At 40.8% G+C, this 17,851-nt stretch overlaps 1 protein-coding gene across 1 annotated transcript in view; it reads right to left on the bottom strand.

Annotated features, from left to right (window-relative positions):
• lrp5 (low density lipoprotein receptor-related protein 5) overlaps positions 1 to 16,089 on the bottom strand; it is a 63,698-nt gene extending 47,609 nt beyond the window's left edge. The window contains exons 1-3 of the mRNA XM_083917226.1: positions 15,837 to 16,089; positions 1,579 to 1,779; positions 1,193 to 1,409 (exon numbers count right to left, since the gene is read on the bottom strand). Of these exons, the coding sequence (XP_083773352.1) occupies positions 1,193 to 1,409; positions 1,579 to 1,779; positions 15,837 to 15,993 (575 nt within the window). The 5' untranslated portion in view covers positions 15,994 to 16,089. The remainder of the gene's footprint in view (positions 1 to 1,192; positions 1,410 to 1,578; positions 1,780 to 15,836) is intronic.
• Between the last annotated feature and the right edge of the window lie 1,762 nt (positions 16,090 to 17,851).

The following is a 17,851-nucleotide window of genomic DNA, read 5'->3' as shown; positions in this document are numbered from 1 at the left end:
ATTAAGCCTAGTGGGCTGCTCTCCTGAAATCCTCACCCCTCAGATGAGAGAGATTCTTCAAATCAAGCAGTCCTTTTGTTTTTTTGTAAGTCAGTGGGCAGAGTACTTCTGTGGACATTTGGGTCCACAGAAGTAGCTGCAGGGAAAGCGCTCCTCGCTTGCACGCTTCTGTCTTACAGGCAGCTGCGGACCCAGGGTGAGTCTGAGTGAGACGGAGGCAGCTGCCTGGAGGAAGAGAGGCTTTGTTCACTCAGGCTCCAGGATAACGTTATTTTCTGCCTTCTACTTAGAAGTGGGGAATTTACAGCTCACAGCGACTTAACACGATATCGTCTCTGGATTTTGTTTGATATTTGGTGTCGACAAAAAATGTTGTTGCACTTGGCGTGAATGTTGCTGTCAACCTGAATGTCCCCACCGAACTCTGTTAACAAAATGTGGCTGTTCAATAAAGCGTTGCTTATAACTGTATGTGAACAAAAGGAATGTTTGATGTGTTTATACTAACACTAAGTTATTTTAATAGAGGAGAGAGGAGAGGGTGGTTTGTGCATCTGCTTGCCATGCCACAGAACCACTAGTCAAATATTCATGTTGAACAGTTAAATCTTCTCTGTAATTCTCAGGCCTACCAAGTACTGTAGTCTGAGAATAATGTACACTCTGTGCATCTCTCTAACCCTCCATCTTGTTGTGCCTCTCTTTCTGTTTCTCTGTCTCTCTTTTCTCCCTAGTTTATCCTCCTTGTCCTCTCTTTTATCTCAGGCTTCTCTGGGCTGGACCCTCCGTCCTGGGACTTCTTTCTCTCTCCTTGCTGTCGGCGCCTCATTCCAGATGTTTGTCTGGATCTTAGTCCTCCAGGAGATTCAGTCTCTCCTCTTGTCTCTTTCTCTCCCCCCTGTGTGAACTATCTGTGTGAATGGTGTGCTTGAGCTTTGTGTCTCCTGTGTTTGTGTAGTCTATCCTCTTTTCAGGTCTCCATTGAGGTGAGGACGTGTGTACTATCTGTCCGACTCTGCCCTCTGATAAGAATTCAGAATAATCCTGGAGACATGTGTGGCTCCTGAAAGCTTGTTTTCTATCTGGACACACCTTTACAACAGATGTAACTGATTGTTCCCATTCACACTGGCAGCAGGCTTTAAAAAAACACTGCCATCTAAGAGTACTGTTAAGAGTGAGTCTCTGTTACCGTTGTGCGGGGTTGAGAGCGATGGCTCTGGGCTGGTCCAAGTCCATCCAAAACAGGACCTTCCTAGAGGTGCCGTCCAAGTTGGCTACTTCAATGCGATTGGTCTCTGAGTCTGTCCAGTAGAGCTTTCTACCCAACCAGTCACAGGCCAACCCATCGGGACTGTCCAACCCTGATACTACCACAGTCTGGCCAGTTCCCAGTGCCTCTTTAAGTGCTGCAACCCAAAAACACACAGTGTGAAATGATGTCAAGAGAAAGGATGCATTCTTCACTGGACCACTTAAGAAATGCAGCTTACAAACTGTACTGTTACTGTTGGTTTTTATGAGGAAACCTTCACTAAGCAGGAAAATAAACACACGGGAAACAGATTGCAGTCTTACAGTTGGATGACTGATTCCAGTGCGTCTGTTTGATGGCCTCCTCACTGACATCTGTCCAAAATATCAGGCCCTCAGAATACAGGAAGTCCACCGCTGCTGCATCCTCGAGGTCACTAACAACGATGGCTGACTCTCCCCGCACGCCCTCGGCATCTACTAAACGTACGTCACGCCGGTTGGCAAACAGGAGGAGAGGTGATCCTGGAAAGGAGAAGATGAGAAACATTTTAAACATTACATTAAAACCTTTTTTTTTACCAGCACAAGTACAGTTTTAACCGCAGTCAGAAGAGACGGTAATACAAGTCTAGAATCCCTTAACTGTTTTCTAACTACAGAAACTCACTTATCACACTTTTTTAATGTTGTCATCGGATGACAGTAAGATAAGTAAACCCATCTATAGCTTTGTTTAGGGATTCAATGATGCTTATATTGAATAAATCATAGCAACTGCATTGCATCAGGCTATTACTGTGTATGAAGGATTATATTGCAATTCTCTTAGTTAAGAGGTATTAAATAAAAGTTCATACATACAAGGTTCATCTTGACCACATATCATTCATTCTGCCTATTCATCCAGAGGGACCTTTATTATTGTTGTACAGTCCATTCATGGGAAACTGTGGAATTTCTCAGTGGATCTGATGATGCTTTGACTGTACTCAAGGAGTTGGATGACTTGTCTTGTTTCACTTCTTTCCATTATTTACCCCAAGGGTAAATGAACGACTTATTTGGAATGTTATATCATAATCAATATCATTTTTATCTGAGCTTGTGTTTAAGTGGTAAGTAAGATGGTTCAAAAGCCCATTATGGCTGATTCTTTCAGGGGGACCACCCTGGAGACTAGCATTACTGATGCTACATTTCACAAACAAAGATGACAACATTTTACAGTGTGTAAAACTACACTGGGGTACAAGAAGAACATTACTGATTCATCCAACCACCCGCTGAAGTGACACATCTTTTCCATTTCCACTAAAGCACCAACTTCAGACAACACAGAACGTTCTGCTGTTGTTGCACCAGAGACATCACGTGACAGATCACAGCCGTCACACTGTCCACAGCAAGATTATTTACATGGATTTATGTTTACCTAATGGTTAATGTGGGAAATGTGGGAATAAGGGTTTTGGAGCTTGACCAATTGTATACTTCAGTCAGACCTTCAAACTCTGCTGCCTCGATTTTGATGATAATCTTTTTACTCTCTTTACATCTGTCTATTTTGAGTACTCACTAGAGCTGCACGATATAAGGAAATAATACATTTGCAATAACGTTGTGGAATATCGTGATACTACTTGTGATGACTAAATCTAATATTAAACTTCTTTCAGTATACTGCTTAAATACAACAGATTGCTTGTTGAATTAAAACTTTATTTTATTGAAATTCAAATTGAACATTGAACTGAACACAAAATTAGCTCTATCCCCCACTCTTGACAATACAATTCTAAAAGATCACTGGGCTATCTCTGTAATAATAATTAGAACAATAAGAAACCTTTAACCTTTGACCTTTAGTTTAGTTTAGTTCAGACTACCACCAATCTAGGAGACGTTTCAACTCACTGATTGTTGAAAAGCCTAGTGTATCTAGATCATTACTGCTTCACATACACAGAGTGCCACATGCCACAGGCAAGTTCACGAAAAACCAAAATACCAAACAAGCTTTGGCAAAATAAAAACCCTGCTTGTGCCAAACAGGACTGCTACTCCTCGGAGCAAAGCTCAACCATGCATTGTCAAAAACACAAAAGCTGGCGAGAGGAGGCCATTGAAAAATAAAAAAAGAAGATGACCAACAAGATCTTTGGTATGGACAAACATGTTTTATATTAATATTTCTGTCCTCGGATGCTTTAGACAGTATCAGATAAAAAGCACACATTGGATGAACTATATAAAGGAAATGTTTACGTTTCCGTAATGATAATTATGGCAGGATAATAAATATTTGAAACCCTGACAGTATGCCTGTGAAGTATGTGTACATCAGAGTCCAGATTCCATCACAGTGTGTGTGTGTGTGTGTGTGTGTGTGTGTGTGTGTGTGTGTGTGTGTGTGTGTGTGTGTGTGTGTGTGTGTGTGTGCGTGTGTGCGTGTGTGTGTTTGTGTGTGTGTGTGTGTGTGTGTGTGTGTGTGTGTGTGTGTGTGTGTGTGTGTGTGTGTGTGTGTGTGTGTGTGTGTGTGTGTGTGTGTGTGTGTGTGTGTTGACCTCCCCGTGTTTGAGGCAGTAGCTGTCACAGCAGCTGCCACAGTGCCTCTAGGGAAGCGTGTGGTTTGGGCCTGGCAGGGTGGCAGAGCTGCTACGCTGTGGTTTGGCACAGCATGCCTACTGTAATCCCACTGCATTAAGACACACTGCCTCGCTGTCCCAAAACAACTCACAGTCCTTAAAAGAGACACGGCATTACAATGAATTGAATTAATTGATCATTAATTGGATAATAAAAAGGACTTTGGGACTGAAATCATCAATGTGAATGTCAATTTCAACTTTAAACTTCTCCTACTGTTTATAGCCTAACTTACAACTAAGTTTTCAGTTTCATCCTTGGTGACGAGTTGGAGAGTCTCTACCTGTTCGAACTGTGCATTATATTGTTTTATATTTATAAATATAGTAATAGTAATAATATTTTGGTGGCTAGATGATGATATGTAGTAGATCAGATTCAAAGATATTGGGCATGGGCACAAGTATTTAATTCCAAGATCAAGGGATTTCATCAATTCCTCAAGGGTCGTTTTTCTAAGAAAAATTTTTTTTGAATGCAACGCAGGAATAATGATGCACAGCAATGCAGCCTACCCAACACCTAATGCTTATTCTCAATCAAAACAGTCACAGTTACCCTCAAGGATTTATGTTTTTACAACCACAACTTCAAAACATTGTTTCCTTACAAAAACGTAATTAAATCCCCGTTCCCATTCTGTTAATGGTCAGTCTCACTATGGAGAACATCTGGCACAGAGGTGTTATCAGCAGGTGCTGCTTTGACACAACACTCGTTTTTTTTGTACCGGTGCCTGTTGGACTTCCACCACTCCAGTGGGTTTTTGTGAGGAGGAATGCATGGTTCACTAAAACAAGCTTCAGGCTCCAACTAGTCTTCACTGAAGAGGGGGTCTAGTGCATCTGTGCTTGTCGTCTGGGCCTTGCACAGTAACCCCGTCACATAGTCCACATATCTTGTCTCGGATTGTGAAGCGAAGAGCCGGTTCCAAAGATCAAAGGTGTTTGTATCTCGGGTCAAGTGCAGAAGCAAGAGGTGCTGTGCGCGCACACACAAAAAACTCCAGTGTCGGTGTTTACCAATCGAGTTAGTTTGAAACGAGGACTACTAGAGGAAAGAAACTATGAAAACTTACACTGAGAGCAAACTTGCTGATAGTATTTCAGTGAGCTATCTGGACATTTCCCTCGAGATGTGTTAAATGTCGTCGTTTTTAGAGTGGATTACGATAAAAAAGCACTCACAATAAGTTGATTGTGGTGAATTTCCATTATCTGGATAATCATGAATATCGTAAATGTCTTCGCAAGTGACTTGAGCGGCAAATTGATTGCAGTTTACTTCCGTTTTTTGCTCTATTAATAAGCCCTCAAGTAACAGAATCTTTTCATTTGAAAGCGAAAGTGATTTTTGCATGTACAATTAACATCACTGTGCAAGTTTGATCATGTAATAAGGCCATATGCATGTAGAAATAATCATTCACAGCATTTCCACTGACACTTCACTGTGAAAACCACTGTTTGTGATTGTTGCGAGTCTCTTCCACTGTGATTTTCTATGACATAGACTTTTAATTACTTTTTTTTAGAAGGGGGGCCCTAATGATTTAGGATGACCTTGTTTGATTGTTTTTCATTCAAAATGATGTGTGATGCAATACAAATATTTGTTTCTTGAAACAATGTAATGTGAAGTGATGCCTTACTCCCTGCCCCTTGTGTGTTTCTACCTGTGTGATGTCCTGCCCTGCCCTGAGTAGTTCCACCTGTGTCTAATCACTCGCCTCTCCTTGTGTCCCCTTGTCTCAGTGTCAGATCATGTGCCTTAGTATAGCCTCTATGTTCCAGTGCTTTCAGTGTTTGGTTACATCCAGTGTTTTTTAATGGTTTCACTTCCATTTCTGTTTTGTTCATGGACTATATCTTTATAATATAAATCATTGAACTCCACCTACTGCCTCCTCCACCATTGATCTGCATTTGGGACCTGCGTTCCTGACATTGTGTGATAATTGTAGTGGGATGTTTTTGCTTTTGAAATCTGGCAATGCAGAAGTAGTATGGCTGTTCAAAAAACATCCATTGACGTATTGCTGTTAAGAAATTTATCGTCAGTGCTGAAAGTAGCTGTAACTAAAATCAACTGTGCTGCAATGTTAATGCACTGCGCTCACTCCACTTCATCCATCACGGGTCTTATTGGCATATACAGGTGACACTTTAAAGAATACACCTGGATAAAAACTTCAGGTCCCAGGGTTCACTGAGTGGTTTGATGAGGATCATATGAATCATGCTATGGCACACAGTCACCAGATCTCAAACCAGCTGAACATAAGACAGCTCTCTTCTTCACCATCATATAGTCTACACAGCAAATGAGGGAGTAGGTTTTGGAGGAATGATATTAATCTCTCCGGTAGTGTTGGTGAATCTCTGACAAGCGGCAATAAAGCTATCTGACATTGGGGTGAAAAAGTTAGTTGAAAGTTGGATGAATTAATTATTCGACAAGTTCTTTTTAAAGCAAAGGCAAAAATGAACAAAATGTGATGGTTCCAGGAGCTCAAATGTGATAATCTTGAGGTTTTTCTTGGTCTTGGTGTGGAATATCTTTGGGTTTTTCTGCAATATGAGGGCACAAGCAGCTATAAAAACTAATCAACATCTATGAACAGAGCAGCAGGCTACAGGACCTGACACAGATCAAAACAAATGACAGAAAATAAGAGAGAAGGGCAGACCACACACTGGGGGCCCCTTAAGGTCACCTCTGGCCTAACAGAGACGCTCCAGTGAGGATTAGTGCTGGCTAACCTCTTTAGGCCAGCTGGGGTTTCCTGGTGACTGAGAGGACGGGCTGTGTCCAAACATTACACTCATAAATGGAATACACAGGCTATACGTAAAGGGCTCTACCAACAAACCCAAACCGAAAGAGGACCCTTTCAGACATGCGTAATGTAAATGTGCAAACTTTTTCACATGGACTTTTAACCTGCATTTTCTTACAAGTCACGCGAGTTTCCATAACACTTCCAACCTGGCAAGTCTGTCCTGAATGCTGTCACGATAACGTCAGCAGATAAAGACTGAATACACTGAGAAAAATAACGCACAAGCACGGATGAAAACACTGCAAAACACAAGCAAAACACATCCAGGCATGAAATACATCTAGAATTTAAAATTTAAACTTCATCCTCCTTTCTTCATCCTGTATCATGACTTTTCAACTCACTCCAATGCAATAAAGTAAAAAATGTATGTGACACAAACATAAATATATATATATATATATATATATATATATATATATATATATATATATATATACAGGGCCCCAGACTAACTTTTCTCACTAGGAGCACTGTGGATCAACCAAAAATTTTAGGGGCCCAACCAGAAACTTTAGAGGCACACACGGTAAATCAATAATAGATGCAGAAATTACAATGTGCAGTTTCAAATTGAGTGTCACATTTTTATTTAGCTCTTTTGAAGATGCTAGATAGAAGGCAAACCGACAGCAGCATCACTGTCATGACAGTTCAATATAAAAAAATATACCATACATTCAGAGTAAGGGATGTGAAGAGACGATACACAATATTAAATCCACGGGATGCCACAATTTTTCTAACACTATTTTAAAATCAGTCAGTATTTTCTTTACAGGGGGTTGATGTTAGAGCTGTGGTGGTTCTGCAGGTGTCTTGCATAGTACTTGTGTTCGCCATTGTGTAGCCTACAGTACCCACAGCGGTAAAGTATGACGGGCGGCAGCTGGTCACATACGGAGACTTCGGGTCCGTCATGTCCCGACACTGTGACTAGCTGCGGGGCCCACGTGTTACGTATTACGTGTTTGTGTTACGATGCTGACGGCACTATCTTCTTACACTGCTTACATATTGTTCCTGTCTTATCTGTCACTATGCTGCTGTTTAGCCTCTTACATATTGATATGGAGAGACATCTGGTTGCACATGTGCGACTTGACGTTAAATTCAGTCGCACACTCTCAAATTTTGGTCGCAAGATGCGGCCATTTGGTCGCAGTCTGGAGCACAGATATACTGTGTCTGAATAATGAAAAGGCAGTCTACTTGAGCAGACAGATGAAGCCAGCCATTTTGTGTATTCTATCTGAAAATGACTTTTCCATTCAGACAACTGGCTGACATTCCTGCTCAGTACTATTATTACAGCAGTAATTACTATAACTTATTATTATTCTATCCAACATTACAACACAGATAACACTCACTTAAATATCATAAATAAAAAATATGCACTTTTTTTCAGATAAACTAAACAACAGTTCCTAGTTGGAAATACCAAATGTCAAATTTGAGAATAGATTACATCACTGAACCTGGCATTGGATGGATGTGTAACATCGCAAAAAAGAACAGACCAAAAAACTACATTGGAGTTGTCAATGGGATTAACAATCGAAGGGGGGGGGGGCTTTGTGTGTGTGTGTGTGTGTGTGTGTGTGTGTGTGTGTGTGTGTGTGTGTGCGTGCGTGCGTGCGTGCGTGTGTGTGTGTTTGGGGTAGGAGGTCATACTGAGGTGGCAGCTTGAAAAGAAAGAAGGGTCCCAAAAGAAGTTTCTAAAGCGTATGCAATGCACTGCTGCACCCCTTTTTGTTCTCTCACACACACACACACACACACACACACACACACACACACACACACACACACACACACACACACACACACACACACACACACACACACACACACACACACACACACACACACACACACACACACACACACACACACACACACACACACACACACACACACACACACACACTTCTCACTTCTCCTGCTTTGTTCTGCTTGGAGAAAGCTAACGGGCTCCCTCGCTTTACATCTTATCAGAGCCCATCTTAACAGAACCCACTGCTGTGTGTGTGTGTGTGTGTGTGTGTGTGTGTGTGTGTGTGTGTGTGTGTGTGTGTGTGTGTGTGTGTGTGTGTGTGTGTGTGTGTGTGTGCGTGTGTGTGTGTGCGAAGGGTTGTGAGGAAGGAAGAGATTTTCTTCACACCTCCCCAGTTGGGACAAGAAATATGTGTGTGACGAGCGCAGGGAGCATATTTATGCAGCCTGTGTGTGTATGTGTGTGGGGGGGGGGGACTAGGGAAATCAAGGTAGACTGCCACAGACTTCCTCTCACCATCTCTGCGCCCACTGTCTTATTCCTCCCTCTCCTCCTTTCTTCCTTCCTTTGTCTCCTCACTTTCTCATTCCTTCTCTCTCTCTCTCTCTCTCTCTCAAATCCAAACAGCTAAGACCCTCCTCAAGGGAGTAACACAAACAGGAAAAGATATCAATCTCATCTTTACTTTTCTCCTCAGTACAGTCACCAAATTTACCTCCAGACCTTCAGATTTCCCTTCTGACCCTGCTGCCGCGAGCTTACCAACAAATAGTCTTTTGCATCTCATTCACTGGCTATAAACCTTAATACTTTTGTTGCCGACCAATTAGATATTCCCTAACGTCAATCACAACTGTGCCAATTTTAAACAGTATTTCATACAGGCACGGTTTCGTCCGTAACTGTTGTGAAAACAGGCTTGTTTCAGAAAAATTTAAATTAAATTCAAATATTTACTTTAGATTGTGTCATTCTGGTGGTTTGTTACATTTAATAATACACATCATCACATCATCTCCTAATAAATGACTGAAAATACTAAAAAAGTGGTGCAGTGCAGAGTATTAGGAGCTGCCCTGTTCTCGGTCGACCTACGTTCTGTCTTGCCCTGCTCTGAGTGTGCCTGCATCCAAACAAAAGAACAGACTCAGCGCATGAAGCCTGAATGCGGTGAATGCAATGGTCCACATATAGCAGGCTAATGGAGAGGAGTGTGGAAATCGTCTATTGGCCGCTCTCAGCAGAGGAAAGAAAAATACCAAGGTTCGCTGGGTGAAGAGGTTTTTTTTGGGAGGCCCACCCAAATAGACGAGCAGCCACCCTAAAAGATTAATATTCTTTTTCAAAAGTCAGTAGAGCTAGCAATCCAACCTCAATAGTCCTTATAGTACTAAACAAAACATGTCCATTTGGTCGCTCGTGTTTTGACATTTAACATATGAGAACTTTGGCTTCTTTTGTTAAATAAAAAATAATAATTTTGGTGAGAAAAAAAGCATTTTATTTCAAGGTAAGGCAGTAATCTGTACTATTACTGATATATTTAAAATGATACCAAGCCCGACATTCAGAAGCTTTCACGTAGGGCTGGGCAGTATAGCCAAAATCTTCTATCCTGATATAGGTCATTTCATATTTTGTTAACAATAAATATCACGATATAGCACGTGTTCTGTTAATTTAAAAAAAAGAAATAGTCTATATGAAACAACCACATCATAAAGCTTATTCAAACCTGGGAAATAAATACATGACAAATAAAAAGTACTATTTATTTTCTCATTTCATTAATAAGTTTAGTGCTATAAGTTAATTATATATTTTTTTTAAAATAGTACTTTAAGCACCACTGTTTACATGCATGCAAACAAATATTGTAATATAAAAACAAAACCACAATCTTCAAATAATATTCCCTCAAATTAATTCACACCACATCGGAGAAGTTTGAGTTTACACTGTGCTTGTAATTGTCAATTTAGATGACGTAATGTGTATCATGATGGTATATGATTTCATCACATTACGATTCCATTGAAAGACAATAAATTCCCATTGAACTATCTAACTACTGCCTTACACTCAGGTGACTTTTCCCTCTCGCGGCAGGCCCAGACAGAGATACAGTCAACCATTGTATTTGTACCAGGTGATGTCATGTTCAGGATGTTGGTCAAGGTGCGTAAAGTAGTGAGTAAGACAGGGTAAATTAAATGTTTGAACTAGGGTTGAGGGATAGCTTGAGGACAATACATGATTGTAATCGATTTTTTACTGTAAAATGCTGTAAGACAAAACCACGATTAAGAGATCTGTCTTTTATGACTCTAGGAACGTGTGATGGGCGTAGAACAGTGAAAGGACAGCTTTGATTTTTCTTTTGGCACCATAGATACAATGCTTTTTGTAATGAAGTAATGTAGGCAGTGTATAAGATGTGTGTTAGAACAGAACCGGTGAATGGAGCCCAGTTTTCAACATCATAGCATGGCCAAATAAACACTTCAGATTAAGACAGAGTCCGTGAAAGCAGAGCTGCGCCTATTCTAACTCTTAGCTTGCAAAACGAGCAACGCTGAACATGCAACAACAACACTGAGCATTTGTAGTGTTGTTCATTGTCAGGTAGACCACCTGACAATGAACAACACTCCAGAGTAGGGATCGACCAATATGGATTTTTAAGGGCCGATGCCGTGTCATCAGCTGATGACTGATACGAGTACCGATTTTCTTAAGCCGATATTTGGAGCCGACGCTACCTTTGCTCCCTCAACATACGTCATAAAAATTACACAATGATGATAACAAATGTAACAAGTCTCAATTAAAAAAAAAAAAAAGAAACATTTATGGAATTTTAAAAAGGCGTCTCCAGCGACACTGAGCTGCCTGTGGACGCTTGTCTGTAAAAACAATCGCCGAACGCAGCAGCCCATATATCGGCCGGCCGATGTATCATCTATCACTACTTCAGAGACGGCGAATGCATCATAGATTCGTTTCAGAATAATACCCTGGTTTTGGTCCTTTTCAGGGGATTTGTTTATAATAACAGGAATATAAACCAATACCAATTATATATTTTATAGTTTCATCGAATTTGTTCTGCAAGATGAAGTTCTCTATGTCCATTACTCGCTGCAGTGCATCACCACCAAAATCACAGTGTCAAACACCAGCCCTGTCCACCTCATGCCAGGAGCCAGTTACGGTTTTAGAATTTGACTTAAAGGTGCAAAAGAGAGTTTGTTTATTCTTGACCATGGAAATAGGACCAGCTATTAAGTGGACCTTGTGTTAAGTTGTTAAATCATGTTTGGTAGCACATACCTTGAGGAGTTTCCTTCTTGACTTCCAATTTCTACATCAGTGCCAAATGGTAAGTAAGGAATTTTCCGATTTATTTTTTTTGCATCGCTATCAAAGTCAAAATTAGTTTGGAATAGTTTAAAATGTTTCAATATTGTTGCCAAGACTTTCATCACAGATCCCAAAGCAATGCTTTTTTCCATGCCTTAGTTTGGGATAGCCTATTTTTGTTATTTAAAGGCTTATATGATAAAGCAGCAAATTCAAGAAATGTTGGGTCATTAGCAGTAGGCTTCACCTAACTTAACTAACTTAACACAACTCCAAACTGTAAAACAATGCAGATATTTGAGAATTCAAACAGGGACGCAGAATAGAAACTAAATGTCAAGTCCCATAGATTCAGTTAGAAGCTACAAAAGTACTAAGAGCTGAACACACAGAGACTTAAAAAAAAGTATTTCTCTCTGCTCGCCAACAAAATATTAGTAGAGTCTTGCAACACACGCTAGTTTGAGGGAGGAGAAGGCGAAGGTGGATTGTCAGGGGTTGGCCACAGGGGGCGAAACAACACCAAACCCGCTGGGATGGGCACTCGTTGGCTCTACTCTGGAGCAAGTCCATCTCAGGTCTAAAACTGGTAATAGAACAGCAAATCCGTACGGCCAAAATGCCAATGGAAAAGCCCCATGAGTGACATTTATGAAAAACCACCCCATTTACTGAGTGATCCGACACTGTGTTAACACACACACACACACACACACAGCTGTGATGTCTGCCTTTGCAGTGTACTGACACTACTTTGGTGTTTTTGGCCCATGGGTGTGAAGTGTGCTTACATGTGGTCACGTCAGTGCCAAACGTTGGACATCATCCTTCCTCTTTCAGGACCAATGAGAGACAGTGACTTCACTACTAAAAGTCAGTATTTAACCCTATTTCCCCGAGCTGAAGGCCTGTTTTCTGAGCACTGTTTAGGTCGGACTCATGCATTAACTGGTTGGTGTTTTTCAATGTCAATCAACCTGAGCAAAATGAGCCAATGTGCCTGGCTGTTATGGCAATATACTGTAAGTGTGTTTAAAGACACCTGGAAGTTACTTGAAGTCTACAGGATCCATTTCCATTTTCATGTTTTGTTTGTGCATACTGTAGTTTCACTTGTTGGTCTATTCATGACTCCTCATAAGAAAGAATTCAGTCTATAGCGTTGGTTGTCTCTTTGTATTGCTTTTGTACAGTTCTATATGTCTGTTTGTGCTTTGTATGCACCTTCTCTTTGAGGACAAACTTTCTCTTGTCTGTCGGTCCTGAGAGAGGGATCCCTCCTCTGTTGCTCTTCCTGAGGGTTAAAGGTTTTCTATCCTTATCTGAACCTGGGGCCAAAGGACAGACGCTGCCATATGCTGTGGAACTGCCCCTTCTTGCCCATTAGTCGACTTTAAGGTTGTCACAATACCAGAATTTTACACTTCAAATGAATACTAGTATATAAAAACGATACCTAATACCTCTTTCGATACACGTAAAAAGAAAAAATGTCCTTGGCGCACAAAATAGGATTCTTTTTCTTCCTTTCTTTTTTAACATCTTGCACACAGTACAGAAAAGTCACTGAACACATACCAGCACAGTTCTTCCCTGTTGTTTCATCTGTGCAGCTTTGGGTTAAAAATCTGATTGTATCTGCTTTTAAATAGCTTTTTGTACTTTCAATACTATCAAATGTGGACATTGTATTGTTGTAAAACGTGGTGTTATAAAGTATCAAAGTATTGATAGTTTTGACGACTTTTGTTGGCTACTAAATTGTTTTGTTCTTCGTCGTCTATGATTTCTTTAGTCAATGAGTTCTTTTTGATGCTTTGTTCACACTTAATGACTCATTTCTAATAAACGTATTTGCATATCTGGTAAACACAACAATTAAAGTGGTGCTTTTGCAGGATATTTGGGGGAGAAACTCAGTTTAACAAATCTGTAATTTGTCAACAAAATCTTACGACAAATCCTTTCTGGAAGCTGAGCAGACTGGAAAGGCAAATATGTGATATGATGTAAATAAAACTGGCTTAACTTAAAGCTCCTCAGGGTTATAGCATTCTGAAGAGGGCTGTGAAGAGTTCACTATTGCTATCGTAAATAGTTTCCCATCTTGTTATGATGCTTTTGTAAATCCTTTCCAGTGTTGACACTTGTCATATTGATTAATTAGGTAAACGTTGCTTTGAGTAAAGGGTTGTTGTTGTTGTTACACTTTATATATGTTATATTATTAGTTAAGAAGCTGTTGTTAAGTGCTATACCTGTTCTGTAGCATGTCATATTTGACACCTTCAGAATTATGATAAAAATAGAAAATTTCAGTGGACTTTATATCCTAATTCAAAACACATTACACATTTCTTAGAAAAATAGGGCTGAACATAACAAAGGCTTACAATAAAGCAATAAAAGTGTTAAATTATAAGCAAAAGGACTTTGAAGCTGATCGACCAACTTTCAGTACTACGCCGTTTTCCCACACAAATCTGTTGCTTCTCATTAAATACTTCGATTCCTCACCTATTAGCGTTTTCATTTTAATGTGTGACCCAGGCATGCAGATGTTCCTAAACACCTGCCAGGAAGGGATGTGTGTAGTGATTGCGTCTGAAAGTGTGGGTAAGAAAAGGCCCTGATGTGTGTTTGAGTGCCACAGCACCTCAGCGCAGACTCTGTGGTAGATAGGTTTCCTTTGTTCTTTTAGCCACATAATGTACACCAAAGCAGTAAACACACACACTATCATTAACAAACCTAAATGTATGATTTTCTTTTTTACATTTGATGGAAGCATGTTGTAAATTTCCTTAGTCTTAGTCTCATACGAGTTCTGGCCTTAAATTGTGACTCTTAACAATCGTGTTTAACTGGATAAGAGAAGACATAATTAGTTTTGAAAAATATTTGACATAAAATACATTTGAGTGGCAGTCGCACTGACGTTTTAAACTGAATCAAAAGAGCAAAAACCTTCCCTGGCTTCTTCAGTGTGTGGAGGGTAGACTCACTGTGACCATCCTGTTCCTGTGAGACCAGTGATGTGCACCATTTAGATAAGTAGCTTCAAATGGATGCACACAGTGACAGGAAGGGACAGCTTTTAGATGGCAAAGCAGATTCTATGTCCCACGAAAACGTAAAGATTGTCATCACCATATTTGTATTTGAGGTTGCTTCTTTGCCTGGACCACTGGATGATCTCCAAGGGAGCTGTAAGGTGGTCTGAGTGGGTTATACATCAGAGCACACAATATGAAGCTTTAGTTTTAAGATGCAAGCAGACACATAGGAGCTAGCCTTTAAGACCTGATGTAATGACTTGCATCCATATGAGAGAAAGCTAGGCTCCGCCTCTGATCGGGCACTTAGAGATTAAATAATAAAGCAGTGGGGAAAGTAAGCTTTAGAAAGTCTTTGATCCCAAAAGGGGGAGAACATTTTCCAGAGTTTCCAGCAGTGTTTTGTTTTCCAAATACACATCGAGTCTTCTTTTTCATTATCAAAGCAGAGAGTCTGCGTGACACCCGACACCGAGCAGGAATGGCTGGAGCTGCCGAGGCCCGAGAAAATAGCCCAGGCTGCCTTCAAACTACATTTCTGCTCCGACACATAAACTCATCAACTCCACCGGCTTCACTAAACACGAGGAACAGTTTAGTTAGGCCGGGTTTAACCTCCGGTGTGTCGCGCTCACCCATGCAAAAGTTCGACACTTTGATTGCAACTACTGTGTTGTTGTACCCTTGAGACAAAAAACCCACTCAACTTTCAGACAAGGACTCGCAGCTAGCTCTAGTCCGTGTTTGGAGTCGGTGTGAATGTGGGGGGACGTTAGCGGAGGGGGAAGCACACGCATACAACGGTAACTACTGTGTTCTTATCGCGTCTCGTCCCGGTGGCTCCAGCCCTTGTTCCCTGAGGATCCATGTTGTGAACAAAAAGTCAACGTACCGTCAACCGCCGACAGCAGGCAACTCCACAGCAGAAACGCCACCAGCAGACCGCCCATTTCAAGTCCTCTTCGCGTTAAATCCATAACTCCCGCTCCATGTTCGGATACGTACTCCTTAATTAAGTTGTAAAGATGTCCCCTTGTCCGTGTGTACATGTACACACATGGGCCAGTATTCCGCTGTACAGCCAGATATGCGTCTGCAGGCGTGTGTGTGTGTGTGTGAGTGTGTGTGTGTACGCTCCTCTGTCTGTCCCTCTCTATCCACTACACTTTTTTTCCCCCCAGTTAAGGCGCTCGCGCTACTTTATACTTTGGACTGTCGAGCTCGCGCACGGAGAGAAAGGGCAGGGGGACGTGGTGTGACGTCATTCGACACGAGGCAGCGAGATTTGTCTTTTTAATTGAACTCATTTGACTTTTGTGGTAACGTTAGGGATTCTTTGACGTACACGTAAACGCTCCTGTGTGGCTTTAACATAAATAGACGTTTAGGTCCTGGTTCAGGGCCGTGTGGCTTTATTCTGAAACAAAACTGCAAGACACATAGGTGACAAAATAAAGCTTTAGGCTGAAACAAAAAACTGCATTTGATACCAATCTTGCAAACAAAGAAAAACAAGAAAATGATCTAAAGTATAGACAAAGCAGGCTATAGTTTCCCTCTAATCAATCATCAGACTAAGGTAGATTACACTTTGCTAGGTGACGAAAGTTGTTGTTCTCTTACTTTTTGTAATTTTTATTCAACCAGACAAAACTTTATTAGTATTTTCTGCCTTCGTGTAGCCGGCTGGTGGTATGGACTTGTATCTAAACGTGTAGAAAGGAGACATGCGGAGCTGTTCCTGGAGCAACATCTTTGTGCAGTGACTTCATGCAGTATCTCTACAGGCCTGTCCTCATTGTGCAGATGCCTTAATCACATGGTGTAAGTTCAAACAAAACCATGATGGATGTATTTAAAAATTACCGGTGGATAATCTGAGTTTCTGGAGGAACATTATAGTTCTCTGTTCTTAATGGATTTCCACTCTAAACATCCTCTGCATGGCTGGACTCTTATAAGTACCTGGGTGTCACACTGGACAATAAACTGGACTGGTCCACCAACACACAGGCCATCTACAAGAAGGGCTTTACTTCCTGAGGAGGCTCAGGTCCTTTAATGTCTGCAACAAGATGCTGCAGATGTTCTATCAGTCTGTGGTTGCAAGCACCATCTTTGCTGCGGTGTCCTGGGGTGCAGGCATCAAGGCAAAGCACGCCAACAGACTGAACACACTGATAAGGAAGGCAGAGCCTGTTGTCGGCTCTAAGCTTGTCACCCTGGAGGAGGTGGTGCAGGACAGGATGCTGCTAGCAATCATGGACAATCCCTCTCTACCCCTCCACAAGATACTGGACAAGCTGAAGAGCAGCTTCAGCAACAGACTGCTCTAAGGAACGTTACAGGAAATCCTTCCTACCCACCGCAATAAGACTTTTCAATTCATAAACCTCCGTCAGAGCCTCAGTCACCCACCTGGACTGAATCACATCTGTAAATTCTTGCACACTCTTTATCCACTTCTTCATAGTATAGTATTTATGGTATGTATACATTGTTTAGTTATAGTATTTTTTAGTATCAGTATGTATATTATACCCATACTACATATCCCATACATATTATATATTATATCATATATTGCATGTACATATTCAACACCGCTGTCTAAGTGCCCATGTTCCATTCTGTGTTTCTACTCATTTCTTATACCCAGATATTTTTATTTTATCTTGTCTATCTATCTATCTATCTATCTATCTATCTATCTATCTATCTGTCTGTCTATCTATCTATCTATCTATCTATCTATCTATCTATCTATCTATCTATCTATCTGTCTATCTATCTATCTATCTATATATCTATCTATCTATCTATCTATTTATCTATATCTCTCTCTATCTATCTATCTTTCTATCTATCTATCTATCTATCTATCTGTCTGTCTATCTATCTATCTAT

Source organism: Echiichthys vipera, assembly GCF_963691815.1.
Source record: "Echiichthys vipera genome assembly, chromosome: 7".
Taxonomy (NCBI): Eukaryota; Metazoa; Chordata; class Actinopteri; order Perciformes; family Trachinidae; genus Echiichthys; species Echiichthys vipera.
Note: the sequence above shows the minus strand (reverse complement) of the source record. Positions and strands in the feature narration are given on the sequence as shown.